The sequence below is a fragment of the Drosophila busckii genome, chromosome 3R (assembly GCF_011750605.1).
Source record: "Drosophila busckii strain San Diego stock center, stock number 13000-0081.31 chromosome 3R, ASM1175060v1, whole genome shotgun sequence".
NCBI lineage: Eukaryota > Metazoa > Arthropoda > Insecta > Diptera > Drosophilidae > Drosophila > Drosophila busckii.
Window position 1 is genome coordinate 13,775,250 of NC_046607.1, and position 15,042 is coordinate 13,790,291.

A 15,042-nucleotide genomic window follows, 5' to 3' on the forward strand; every position below is an offset into this window, starting at 1 on the left:
AAATTGCCTACATTTTGTTAAAATATATCGAAGCAATGATTTTTACTATTTTTATGTGTATGTGATTTTTATTTGTGATTCAAGCTGCAGGCATATAAACTAACAGATTTATACTCAATTTTCTCTAGAATTTTCTTATGTTATTTGTTTCAAAAGAATAATAAACATAGTTGTTCATTTAAAGCTACAATTTTAACTTCAACACTGTTTTCTGTTAAGAGACAATAGGCATATTTTATTATATTTTAATGAATTTATTAAATTTTAGTTGAAGCGACTTGCAACTTAAAGCTGATTTACTCACCAGCACTAGCTCTAACTAATTCTTCTTCGCATGCAAATACTAAATAATTCCGTTGTTATTGCCAAAATGTGCGCAAGTCCTTGGAACAACTTTCACTGCACCTTTGCTAATTGCCGTGTGCTAACTTTTCCATTGAATTTAAGCTGACAGCTTAAGTTTCAGTTTGCCGTAATTGCCACTCAAAGTCTAAGCGAATTCAATATATAAATCAAATCAACGCTTACGCTAAGCATAGCTCACTATTTGACATATGCATCCAAATTGCTAAGCTTGCCCAAATGTGTTGACTAATCGGGCAGTTCACAACAATTTTGCTGAATAGCAGCCAATCAGGCCAAAAATACTTTCACTTTAGTTAATTTAAACACACACACGCACACATAGACACTGCGCACAGCATATCGTATTTACATAATTCAATGAGTAGACAAATCAATTGCTAGCATACAAATTATTAGTTGGCTGGCAGCAAGAGAATTCTATGCCAGCAATTTGCTGGGATTAACTGCTCAATTATTTAGCATCCCGTGGTGCCTGCCTGGACACAAAATAAAATGAAGCGCACAAAAAAAAAAAAAAGAAAGCAGCAAATCAGCGCTTGGTTTTTGCTGTGGCCACGTTGCATGCTCGATTTGTTTTGAAATGAAATGGCAGGCAGCGGCTGCTGCTGCTGCTGCTGCTGCTGCTGGTTAAATACAACACACTTAGTTGAAGCCGCTGGCGGCGACGCTGAATGGAAAAGGATTGCAATCAATTGACATTGATGTGTGCCAGACCAGAAACTATGCAAAGCAATGCCCAGCGCTGGGACTGCGACGAACAGAGACTGACTGACTGACTGACTGTCGAGCCAACTGACAATGTCTGAAATTCTAGCTGGGGTTAGAGACTTTCTCTGGGTCATAAAAGCTGCTAACATTTATGGATGTGAACGTGGCGCTGTTGTTTACTCTGCCTAACTCACGGGCTACTTTTAACAACAGCAGCGCTCTAGCGCTATCTCGCTCTTTCTTTTCACATGTGTGTGTGTATCATTATAATCCGTGCTCATTTAGTTGCGCTATTTGTACTATGGATGGCTCCCTTTATGGGTTGCTAACTTTGGTTGGTGCTGCATGCAAAATGCGCCACTTGAATGTTTGCCCCATAAAAATACATTTTATTGCCCCAGAGGCTTCGCCTCAAGACATGTCCTTTTCGCAGTCACTTTAATGTTATGTGCGAGCGTCTGACTCTGACTGTATCGGCTACGTGTGCGACTGGCAAACTAATTTATAAGCCAGTGGGCGTTGCCGCTACCTTTTGCTGCACACGTTAATTTGCAACATGAAAACTAAAGTACAAAAGAGAGAGAGAGAGAGAGAGAGAGACGCAGCCACAGACGACGACGTTGGGCCATCAAATTTAATGCTTATGTCAACACTTATAGCACAACAGACACGTCGTTTTACAACACTGGCTACGCTTTAAAGTGCTTGTCATGATTGTCGTTACTGCTGTCGTCATTACGTCATTGATTTTTATATCAATTTTCACGCTAATATCTTGTCATATGTAATTTTTATGCATGACTCACACACACACACACAGACACACAAGTGCGACAAAAAGAGTGAGCACGATATAGAGAGAGCTGATTGCCATCTGCGTTTGTCGTTAACTGTTCTTGATTGTGCTGTTGAAGGCACAAACACTGCGTATACGTTATATTAATTTTTTTGCTTTGTCTTGCCAATAACATTTTCAACGCAATTTCGCTGCTGTTAATTAAGTTAATTTTTGATTACATTTTAATAATCAAAGCTGTTTTTATTATTTTACAGCACTTTTTATGCCTTTTGTGGTTGTTTCAAGTGCCTGGCTCGTTGACACGTCCTTCAATGCGTAAGCCTGATTGGTAACACGTCTGTGAGTGCCTGTGTGTGTATTGGCATTTTATTAATTCCTGTTGATAATTTAAAAGTGCTTTGCATGCGCATCATGCGCATCGATAAGCGCCATCATTTTGCCAGTTAGCGCGCCGCGTCGTCCTTTCCCACGCTGCCCTTTTGATTGCAATTAAATTGCATTTATAAATAGCATAAAAAAATTAAAATGCAGCAGCAGTTTGCCTGCTCTAACAAGCAGCAGAGCAACGAGTGGTTAAGCCGACTATAATAAATATGTAATAGTCTTAATTTATTTTTACTTTAATTACTTCGAGCTTCAACTGTTTGCTCTAGTCTGCATTGAAGTGCGACTATAACAAATATGAAATTACTTTAATTTCTTGCCACAACTCTAAACTTAATGCTGTCTATACTTTAGCTTCTACTTGCTCGATCGCTTTGCTATTCACAATCTACAAGCTTGACTTTGTTTTCATATCAATGCAGCTTTATTCTTATTAAGCACACACTTGCAGCTTACAAAGTGCTAGCAAGCAGCTTATAAAACTTTTGTAGAGCATGCAACTGTTTATGTTGCATTTTAAGTGTTCTGATGCACAAAGTTATTGTAGCAGCAGCAGCAGCAGGAGCAGCAGCAGCATTGTCAACATTATGCAACATTATTTTATCTGGCTGGCTGCTGCATAAATTAATTCATTGAATTAAACACAATGCGCATTTGGTTAAACCCAAATAGTTTGCTGGCGCGCAGGCTTTTAGTTAATTTGTAAGATATGCAACGTTGCGTATGCGTAACACGTGCCATTTATTGATTTTACATATTGTTAATGAGCATATTTGTGGTCAACAACAAGCATCTAAAGCATGCAATGCCCTAACACGCTGGCAAAATATAAATACTTGTGTACCAAGACTAGTTTGGTCGATGTCGCTGCTTTGGTATTTCAAAAATTATAAATATTAAAAGGCAGCTGAGCGACAGTGCTGCTGCTGCTGGCATTTCATTGTGACTGCAACAACAGCAACATAATTGTGGGAGTGCACACAAAAGAGCCATTAGCAGCGAATTACCAGATAAAGGGACAGCGCCGAGTTGTAGAGGCGAACGACACAAAAAATAAAGAGCCAGCTGCTTAGGCAGGACTTTGCCAATGCACATTGTATGTTATGCCCTGTGCCAGATACTCGACATTTTTCAATGGCCCCAGTCATATGCGAGAGCAACAGCCGTCGGCCATTTATTGGTAGTGTGTGTGACTCACGCTGCTGCTATTTGTATTTGTATTTGTATTTGTATATTTATGTGCTGCTGACTTTTGGCGCATTTTATGCCTGTGCTGTGTGCCATTTGCCATTTGCTTTTGAGCCATTAGCACATACTTTGAGGGCAAGAGTCCTGCCCACCACAAAAGAAATATATATACGTATGTATTTGTTTGTGTGTTAGGCCTGCTGTCGTAGCTTGAAATTGGCTTCATTGTTATAATGTTTGCTTGAAGGAACAGCAACAGCAACAGCAACAGCAACACCAACCAGCTATGGCCATAGCAGTTAGAAACTGAAACTAAGTAGTTCATTTCAAGATGCCTGCTTTTGTTGTAAATTTTAAGTACGTCTAAGTAAAAACAGCAACTGAGAGAAACAAGAATTTGTCGCAAAACAAAGCAAAGTGCTTGCCAAAGCGAAATGCCAAAAATTAAAAGCAACCAACCAACAATGACTGCCAGCTAAGAACGAGCTGCGCGTCTTGACACAAATAGGTTTCCGCCCCAAATCCCAAATATCCCCGCAAGCCGATTAAGTGTTACACTCAAAAGCGTAAGGCAGAGAGAGAGAGAGAGAGAGAGAGAGAGAGAGAGAGAGAGAGCGCGCGCAACAGCGTGAAAGGCAACGCCAACTGCAAAATTGAGCTTCATGCATTGAGAATGCCAGCAAAGCAGCTCCAGCATGCCTTAGAAAATAATGTCAATTTATGCGCCAGCAGCTGAGGACAACGAGAGGCGCTCAAAATATAAACGCAAGGCGTAGCATTTGCAGTGAACTGCTTAAGCGACCCACCAACACGTGTGTGGTGGCTGCTAGTCCGTCCGCATGTAAACAGTGCTCAAAACACATAACAATAAAATATTTATGGCGATAATGCTGCTCCAAAGTGCTTTTCAATTGAGCTATGGACAGACAACAGCGCAGCAGACCAATCCGACAGCTATTTGGCCGAGTCCTGCGCCTTAGCGAAATGATTGATGCAGGCGCGTGGCGCATGCTGACAGCAGCATCATTATCTTGTTGACTTCATCAAATGCGCGCAGTATTTTCAAATATTTTCACGCCGCGTATACGTAACTTATATTGCAAGCAATTACTAGTCAGCCAGCAACACACACACACACACACACACACACACACACATTTATTTGCATAACAATTTCTGTCTAACTGTGTTTGCTTGCTCACTGACACCTGTGCAGCGGCTTAAGCCCGAGGCGACAACTCCATTTATATTATTTCGTTTCCTCTTTGGAAATTAATATGTCATTTAAGCACTGAGCTCAGCCCCACAGAGCGCCAGCGAGTGAAAGATATGTCAGGCACAGGCAGCAGAAAAAAAAAAACAAGCATAGCAAATGCTTAGGGGCTCGCCTGATATTATCAGCAGCAGCAGCAGCAGCAAAGATGAAGCTTTGGGGTAGACAAATTGAGAAACGTATATAGATATATATATTGCTTTATATGTGTAATGCAAGAGCGTGAGCATAACATAAGCAAAGAGTGAAATAAAAATGCAAATAAAATAAAATAAAAATGTGTCTGTCATGTCAATATTTGCCGCCAGCAGATGAACTCAATTTGCAATTGGCATTGAGTGTGACAGCAGGCAGTGTAAATATATATGTATGTGTGTTCGTGTGTGTGTGTGTGTGGTTGTGGTGTGAGTATGTGTGTCGCAGGACATCATGACATACACTTTGGAAAGCAAATCGTGGGAAAATTGATTGACATTTTCATTATACAATTTGCCAGGCAAATGCAAAACAAGCAAATCGAAGCCCAACAAACGTAAAGCGTCGTCGCTCACTGGATGCTGCTGCTGCTGCTGCGGCTCTTGTTTGCTGATGTGGCTGGCAAATTAAACAAATTGCTCATAATGCACCGCAAATAATTAATGTCAGTCATTAAAATAATAAAGTGCATGCACATATGAACAAGCGTTTGGTTTTTGGCCAAACAAACAACAAAATTTCCATGTAATTGATTCAATAATTAAAGCATTTCTTCGTATTTATTATCGAGCGTTTTTTTTTTATTTTTGTTGGCAGCAGTAAATGCGCAAATTGATGCTGCAAGAGACAAGCTGAATTTTGGCTTGTCCAATGGCAAGGCTGATTAAATGGCAATTAATGCCCATAAATAATGCAATAACAAGCACTATGAATACAAAAGCCAATTGACAATTGATTGCCCCGTACAAACGCCATGCACAGTTTGTCGCTGACACTTATGCGTTGTGCTCTGCTGCTCGCTGGTCAAGTGGAAGCAATTAAGCAAAAATAATTAATTAAAAAACAAGCAAGCCCAACCGTTGGGTTTGTTAAGTTGCTGCATTTTCATATTCTAACCAATAGTTGGCATTAAATTTAAGCCTACTACTTTAAAGTAAAGCATACATAAATTAAATGTTCATTTGTACTTACAAATTGCTGGGGCTAGCAACTAAAGCGTTGCTCTTGGCAGCATAACAAGTTCAGCTGCCATTCGACTCTACTGGCTTGGTTAACCCTTCTCATGGATTGCCAAAGCAAAGCCAATGAATGATTGATTGTTGTTTGTACACTGTTTGAGAATGTAAACATGCGTGAACATTGGTTTTGCCTCCTGAATCGTTTTCGTTCTTAAGCAAACATTGTTTAAATGTTACTATAATTTTTTCAAATGTAAGTAAATATTTTTACAAGCCCGTTGGTCATAAGCGTAGCCAGGTTAAGCAATAAATATTATTTTTTAATATTTTGCGCTGTTGGTAGTTTAATAAACTTTATAATAATATTTTTAATATTTAACTACAGATACTTGAGCCTGCTGGGATGAGCAATACAGCATTAGATATCAGCAGTACAATTGACAATTATTTTTATTTAATACTATTAATAGTAGCGTTTATTTTTTGTTATTTAGTATTTGATTTTAACAAGAGCTGCACTTGTTGCTATGCAATAGTTTTTGTGACTAATAGGTTGCTGTCTTGGCTTAATGCTGTAGCTGCATATTATGTAAAAAGTGCAGCTTAAAAGTATGCAATTTATATTGTATACGGCGTTGCTTGTAGTTCAATTATAATAAAATTGAAATACGAATCTTGAATTCTGGCTCTGGCATTTGCATTTTGTCTCAAATTTCGCTTCTTGCCACCACAAATATGCTAAATGGCAAGTTATTAATTAACACGCATGACCTCTGACCCTAAATAAATAAAGCGCTGTGCTGTATACACAGAGCGATTTATCTTGGCGCAACACAAAACACTTGTGCGTTGACATTTGTGAAACACAAACCCATTGAAAAGCACAGCAGACAATTGACTTTTTGAGCAGCTGCTTGCAACACAAAATGAACGAAGTGCAGAACAAGCGTCTGGGGAGGCCTGAGTCTCTGTGCCTGAACATTAAATTAATTGAGCAATTAATTAAGACGCCATCGAGGAGCTGAAGCTGAAGCTGTAGACTGGCGCACTCGATAGCGAGTGACTCGTGCTCGTGGGTTAAAGGAGCAGCAGCCGCAGAACAAAGGACCATCGAAGACAGCTGGCTGGCTGACTGACTGACTGACTGTTGGATTGTTATTAAAGCTTCATGGAGCACGTGAAATTATGAAGTTGTAAAATTAATTCAGCGGCAAGTTGCAAAGTTTGAGCGTTTCAATTATTTTGGCAAGCGGATGCGCTGGCAACAACAAAATTAAAATTAAAAGGAAAACGCAAAATGAAAATGAGTTTCATTTTATTTTTCACACAGTGTTCACACAGTTTGCAATACTTGTGCTCGAGTGCGCTGCCGTCAGCTACACTCGAGTAATCAATGATGGCACATTCGCAGATAATGATGAATTCTTGAGTTACAGGCAGCAGCAAAAGCGAATGTGGAAAATAATGGCAAACTACGCTGCGCTGCGCTACTACTCAACAATATCGATTGCTGACGTATATCTAATTCGAAATACAGAGTCATGGGCAATGACTGGGACTGACTGATTTGCGCTGGCAGCTCATTGAGCTGATGGAAGACAAAATCGCAGTTATTGCAACGAAAGCGTGCGACACAAGCGTTGGACATGCAACACTTTAGCTTCTTCTCCTGACCTACTTGCCAGCAAGCATATGAAGCCATTGTCTGAGTGTGCGTGAGAAACAATAGCAGGGCATAGGGCATGTGTCTGCTTGTTAAGTTGATTTCTTGCACTAAGCGGATGCAGCACGTGTGGCATGAGCCACACTCTGGGGGCTGGGGCAGCATTTCCGGTTTAATTGATTTTGCCGCAAAATGTGAAATGTGTCGAAACCGAGCAACAGCAGCCAGCCACACCGCCAGTCAGCCAGCCAGCCAGCCAGATGACATGAACGTTTCAGAGCACTGACGACGACCTCTGGCTCTTGCTATTGCTGCCACAAATAATGCACTCGCTGTGGCAACAAAGAGAGCACAGAGCTCAACAACTGACAGACATTTGATTCGAGCAACCTTTGATTGCAACTGTTTGGTAAATAAATATTGGCAAAATCAAACACTGATTGAAAGTACGCAAAAGGACCTCAATTTGGCTCATAATCAAAGGCGTTCCAATTGAAACAACATGCAGTTTAATTCCAAAAATGCACAAGCAACAAGCAGCAAAACAACAACGTTGAGTATGTAAGCAAACTGTGCAGCAAAGTTAATTACATTTGGGGCACAATAATATCAAACAAAATAGTAACGTTAAATTGCCGCAGCATTTTTATTAAATTTTCAAACTTAAAACTAAAGCTAGTTAGCTGCTTGTTTGCTATATATTGACCAGCGTTAATATGTGTGTGTGTGTGTGTGTGCTTAATGTATACAAGGCACAACTATTGACATCCGGAACCTTAAAGCTACACTAATACATTCTACTCGAGACAGCTCAGCGCTAAGGCACTACCCTTATAACCTAGTAAAATCATAAGACTAAGAGCAAGGCCTAGCCCTTCTTGAATTTGAGCAACAGTATGGTGAGCACCAGGAAGACCAGCACCCAACTGGATATGGATATAAAGCCGTTGTAGACAACGGGATTCTCCATGCCCCAGCCGCGCTGCAATATCGAGCGCATCGACTCTGTGGGCTTGGTGAGCGGCAAGAACGCTGTGATAATCTGCAGCAGCGGATACATGCCCTCAATGGGCCAAATAATGCCGCAGAGCATAACAATGGGCAGGAACGAGCCCATGGCCACGTAGGTGGCGGTGCGCTCCGTGTCCACGGCACAGGAGATGACAAAGCCAAAGGTCATGCCGCAAAGGCCGTTCAGTATGCAAAGCGCTACGACCAGCCAGATGTCGCCCACCATTGTCAGCTCGAAGAAGTAGAAGCTGACGAGCAGCACAAAGACCGTTTGGCTCAGCATCACGGTGAACTGCGTCACCACCTGGGCGAGCAGTATCTCGGGTCCGGTAATGCCCGCGACCAGGCAACGCTCCAGCATGCCCTCGTTGCGTTCAATTAACATGGCGCCCGAGGTGATGGCCACCGACAAAAAGAATATAATGGTCAGTATGACGCCGGGTGCGGCAAAGTCTGTGAAATTGGGATCGCGATAGCCGTAAATGGGGTCCTGCCAGTTGACAGGCACGTGTCCAAGCTTGGAGTTCTCATTGCACTGGCTCAGCATGTCCTCGACAAAGTGAAAGTACGAGTACTGCAAATCGCGATAAAGCAGCTGCGATATCTGTTGATCTGCAAGCGAAAACATAATATAATTAGCTTGGATTACGCTTGCAGCTGAACTTTGACTTACTGGACCAATCCATGCGCACGTCCAGGTCAGAGGCCTCCACAGTGCCGTCGTCAACAGAGCGTCCAGCTTCAACACGTTCCAGCAGCGACTCCGTATAGTTGGGCCGCACTACCAGCGCTGCCCAGGCGCGGCCTCGACGCACTTCCTCATAGGCAGTCTCATCGTCGTGCACATAATGCTGCAAATGAAAATGATACAGCAGTCAATCAATTAGCTTAAACAGTCAATGCAGCCACAATGTGCTGAAGTTAGGCCGCTGCTGGCTTTTGTTGTTGTGCAATTAAAAGCGCTCGAGGCATTGAATTATTGAGCAGCGCTTGTCACTGCGAAACGTAAATAAAGCTGCTGCTGCTGCTGCTTTTGCTTTTGCTGTTGTGTGTCTCGCTTCATTTCCTGTCGCATTGTTTGTTGCATGTAGAACAAGCAGCAGCAGCAACATAATAAAAGTAACTCCGCGTAATTAATGTGCGTACTTTGTGCGCCAAACGATAAATTCAGAGCACCAACGCAGTAGCGCGTGCGGCAGTTCCTTAAGGCAGCGCCACCACCCAATATGCATTGCCTACTTTTTTGGGCGCGAGCTGAGCTGCTTGCTGCTTTTTGCTTTTTGTGCTTTTGCCTGCCTCCCTGCCTGCCATGTTATTGTTGTCAACAATATGTTTATGTTATCTTTTACAATTGCGCTGATTTCGTTTTGCGCCCTATTTTCATTTCGTTTGCTTTTTTTCTTGCGCGCTGCCAGCATATAAATAATGAAGTGTAAGCCACGCCACGCCCACATAGATACACACACACATTTACTTACTTACCCAAACACTGTGGGCATGTCCTTGGCTGCTAAGCTAGTGCTTGTAAGTGCCTGCACATTGATTAAGTTGTATGGGCTACCAGCAGCAGCAGCAACAGCAGCAACTTTGGTTTAGAGAGAGAACTTTGCCTAAACTTTTGACAGCCACTTATGTACATACAATAACCCGCAAATACAATCGCAATAGCAATAACAATTACAACAACGACAACGACGTCGGCATGTTAAGGAATTTGTATTCGAGCTAAGCTCTTACAATTTTGTGGCTTCCAGGCATGTGCGCGTGTGCGTTATTTAAAGCGTCAAGGGGGTGAGCGTGAGGCGTGAAATTTACGCAATTGCCGCATTAATGTTGAGACAAATGAAGTCATTCCACAATACACGTGCACACACATATAGACACACACATGCATAGCTTAATGGCTTGACACATCGATGAGCTCCATTAGCTTAAATGCTTAATCGAATTTGTGTAGTCCACACAAGTTTTGTTATCGAAACTTTTGCTGCAAAATTTAAGAATCTCAAGCGCAGCTGCTACTACTCTCGAGTCTCAACTGCACATTTTTTAAAGCAATAATTTATGCATAGCTTAACATAAACAAACATGTGCAAATTAAGTTCAACAGCAAGCAGCAATCAATTCAGCAGACTTGACAACTTTTAACCCCAAACTTCAGCATTGTTTATGACAAACTTGAGCCACAAACTATGCGCAAATAAAGAGACCAACCCAGAGAGAGAGAGAGAGAGAGCCAAACACATTGCTCTAAAGTACTCAAAAGAAAATGTAGTGGTAGCTTACAAGTTTTTTGCTTAAATGAGCAAAACTTTTTGCTACCTTCGCAAGTTTTGTCAGCCATAAAGGATATAAAAATCAACGCAAGTGAAAGGACTTGCATTCAGCAAAGAGCAGCAAAGCGGCCTAATGAGCAACGTTGTCATGCCTAATGAACATTTAATTAAAAGTAACAACAAGCGGCCACAATACGTTTTCAATTTGGGGCATAAATTAGAAGGCGCCTTTACCCTTTTTGCTAGATTTACGTTCGCGCAGGGAGCGCGCAAAATGTCGCCCCAGGCAGCCACCAAAGCTAAAAGGGTCCACCAAGCAAACAAAGTTCCATTTTTATAGCACTTAGATAAAGAGCCAACGAAATGCCTTTGATCTAGACAAGCCACAGGCCAAAAACTGCTACCAAATGCGCTCAGCACAGGACGCGAGGCCAAATTGTTGAAAATTCAAATTTTTTACTGCGCGGCGTGGGATTTTTTGCAAGCTGCTGATGTTCGCCCGATATGCTGCTGTTCATTGACCAAAAATTAACTTTGGCCCATCAACAAATGCCAAGCAAATGGTCACGGGCCAAGCATCAGATGCTACGGTCAAGATATATAAAAAGTAAAACCTTATTTTGTTGCGTTTACTTTTCTCAGCAAATTGCGCTCAAATGAAGAGTGATAAGGGAAAAGAAGTTGGCGATTGCTCGAGCTTGAGCTTTTCAATTTTGGCAGCTAAAAGTTTTTCTCGCAGCCAACGCAAATTGGCAGCTGATGCGTGTGGATTGTTAACGCTTCGTTGTTGTTGCCTTATTGTTATTGTTATTTAAAAATAAAATTGCAAAATAGCGTGGCCCGAAGCTATAACGAAATTCATTGCGGCTGCTGTTAAAGACAGCGCGCATTTTTGATTCTTGATTGATTTGCAAACTTTTGTGCAACAATTTAAAGTGGAATATAACTGTAAAACAGTTCCTTAAAGTTAATGTTGCTTAGCTGCTGCTGCGCTATGCGCAAATTAGCCAACAACGCAGGCTTTGTTTTTGAAGCGTAATTTGCAATAAATTGCCACTAGGGTCAGATCTTGTGCACTGGACAGCTTTCAACTAGCATTTTTGCTGCAAGCCGAGCAGTAAATTTATTGATGATCTCCCAACGCCCAACGCCCAACAGCAGCCAACACAAAGTCGCTTTGCTGTTGCTATTGCTGTTGGCATTGTTTTTGGTATTGCTGTTGCCAAAGATAAGCAGCTGTAATTTGTGTGCAGCAACACCAAGCGGCAGCAGTAGCAGCAGCAGCAGCAGCCAAGACGTCGTAACAGCTTCAAGGCATACTAGGGACAGTTGATTTAGGAGTGTGCGGCCTGTAAATGGGAATGATAAAGTGCAAGGGGAATGGGCAAGGGCAATGGGCAATGTGTGCAGTAGATTGAAGAGCCTGCACACACGTTGGCTGACCAACTCTGCTGTCCACACAAATTGAAATAAATTACAGGAATGGCCGGCGGGTTCAACTGCTCTGCAGTGTGTGCGTGTGTGTGTGTGTGTGTGTGTGTGTTGCTTCATCGATGAGTGGTTATTGTTGCCGGCTCGCATGGCACAATTGCTTTGTGGTGGGCGTTGTGTGGGGGCCAAAGGTAATTTGCATTGCTTATATACAGAAAGTTGCTGCTCTACTACTCACCACAACCATGCTCTTGTTCTTGGCCAGCCTATCGAAATAACGGCAGCTCATCATGGTCTGATTGCATCCGGTGTACACGGGACAAAGCTGTTGCGTAATCATTTCCTCAGACATCTCGTGATTCGCCACAGCAACTCGCAGTCCAGTTGGGTCATGGCCAATTGCATAACAGAAGAGAATTATCTGCACCACTGGCAGACCCACAATGAACAGCATTATGCTAAGAATCAGGCTCAGCATTAGTTAGTTGCTTAGTTAGTGCAAGTGAAACTTACCCCACATTGCGTATCATCCATAGAAAGTTTTTCCAAATGAGCGCATGCAAATGATGCGATTGCATTACATGCATGTTGTATAAAAAGGATGCGGGTATTTCCTGTGCTGGTGGCAGCGGCGGCGCCACAGGCGCTACGCTGCTAATGGGATCGCGCACCGCTGAGCTCATCGATATGTTGTCGCCAAACTCGCCGCTGATTTCAGCCGCATGCTGCTCATCGGACATGTCCAGCGCTGGATTCGAAATTGCAGGCACTGTTACCTGCTCCACGATCTCCTGCGCTATGGATGAGCGTCGTCGCTTGCCCATGTTCTGCATTACAGAAAGCTTCAAGAATACAGCTTCGAGTGAATCTGCATTATATTGCTGACGCAGATAAGTTGGCGACTCCTCGGCTAACATTTTGCCACCGCGCAGCAGTCCAATCTGTGTAGAAGCAAAGCAAATTGATTTGAAATTGATTTGGAATCGATTGTGCCAAAAGTGTCGACAAGTCAATTAAACTTTTGACTTTGAGCTATACAGTGGCACGACATGCTGTATTCTAGCCAAAAGTTTGGCCAATGGCTAAAATTATGCACATCCTGTTGTTGTCGTTGTCGTCGTTGAAAACTTTTATTGAGTGTGCGCTGTCGCTCGTTTCTCACTCAAGCCCTTGCCCATTGTCGCACGCCCATGCCCACGCAACGCAACGTGCGGAAATTAACTTAATTGATTTCTATGCCGCACATGACCAAGCATACTGAACACAACAATTTCCCAAGCCCTTGCGCTCGACTCTCGAACAAACTTGGCAAACTTTACTGACATCTTCATTGTGAACGGTTTGCGTTCATCAATGCCAAATGCTTTGGATAGCTTCATTAGGCATGCACATGAGTGGCCACTGCACATGGAAATTCAATGTTACACACACACACACACACACACACACGCTTGTGAATTAGCCTGTTACAAAAGTTTTGCTGCTTGATTTGATTTCGTCTTGCAGTGCGCGCGTTCGACACGCCTGGGCAGGAAATCTGTCATTTCCTTGGCCTTGTGCCAATGTATAACATAATGTTTGCTAATTCGCCTTTGAAGCGCCCAATTAACTTGCTAATTGAACAGTACTGCAGCTTTAAGCTTGCGCCCAGCAGTTTATTATAGCACTGGCTATAAATTATAGAAATTTTGTGTGTTTTATTTTACACATGGAAATTGAAAAATGATTTACGACTGAGCGCAGCTAAACGAGAATTATTAGCATAAGCAGCGGCTAAAGCTAAGCTGCAAGTCTTTAAGCTGCATGTGCTTTAAATTTTACGTAGCGCAGCTTGCCTATTTCGCTGTAAAGTAATTATGTAATATGAACTGTAACTTTAGCTATTTGCTATGCTTTGTTTGTCTGCCAGACCGAGCATATGGCCTGACCCACATCAAAGGCTGTCAGTATATTATGTCATAGTAGGGTCTGCAATTGCGTCATTATTAGGCTACAATTTAAAATGCTAGTTGAGCTTTGTTCACATAGCGCATACGCCAGCGCGCACCGCAATGGGAAACTCCCTAACACTTTCTGCTCTAATAAATGAAATCAGGCAGCGTAACATCATTTGATGGATATATTTGCCGCTGTCTCACTCAGTCAGCGCATCACTAAAGCTTTTGTTTTAGCCTCGTTTTGTCTCAGTTGCATTTTCTTTTTGTCGCGCAATTTTCCGCATGTTGCTTTGACAAAATAGAACAAAGCTGCAATTTTAAAAGTACCTACAAAAAAAAACTTTAAATGGACAGCTGAATAATTTCTGATTCTGAGAAATAAAATTCACTCTCAACATACACACACACATGCATTTTAAATGCATGTGTTGATGCATTTGCAGCACAATTGATTGCAATTTTTTAATGCATCATTGCTGTTAAAATAAGCCGAAAGGCAAACAACAACTATTTTTAAAAGCACAGCAAGCAATCAAATTGCGCACACGCAGCGTAAGCCAATTTCAATTTTTCACCTTTTGCTAGACTCTGTACACAAAAATTCACAACGTGCTTTCATAACTCAGTTGAATAAGAAATAGATAGCCTAAGATATAGTTATTGTTTTAATATAGATATGATCAGCTTGTCTAATTAAGGCGACAAGTTATCAATTAAACTTATCGATCTAAGCAATTATAAGATCTAAAGACATTATATATATTTACCTTTTAAAAGTTGTATGCACATAAACTCTACTAAGATAAAAATATCTCATAAATATATAGAAAGGGAGATGCTGCTCAAATGCTT

At 41.8% G+C, this 15,042-nt stretch overlaps 1 protein-coding gene across 1 annotated transcript in view; it reads right to left on the reverse strand.

Moving 5' to 3' along the window:
- Positions 1 to 8,204: 8,204 nt before the first annotated feature.
- Positions 8,205 to 15,042, reverse strand: part of LOC108603779 (ABC transporter G family member 20) — a 36,461-nt gene continuing 29,623 nt past the window's right edge. The window contains exons 6-9 of the mRNA XM_017992873.2: positions 12,767 to 13,194; positions 12,492 to 12,711; positions 9,220 to 9,397; positions 8,205 to 9,158 (exon numbers count right to left, since the gene is read on the reverse strand). Of these exons, the coding sequence (XP_017848362.1) occupies positions 8,404 to 9,158; positions 9,220 to 9,397; positions 12,492 to 12,711; positions 12,767 to 13,194 (1,581 nt within the window). The 3' untranslated portion in view covers positions 8,205 to 8,403. The remainder of the gene's footprint in view (positions 9,159 to 9,219; positions 9,398 to 12,491; positions 12,712 to 12,766; positions 13,195 to 15,042) is intronic.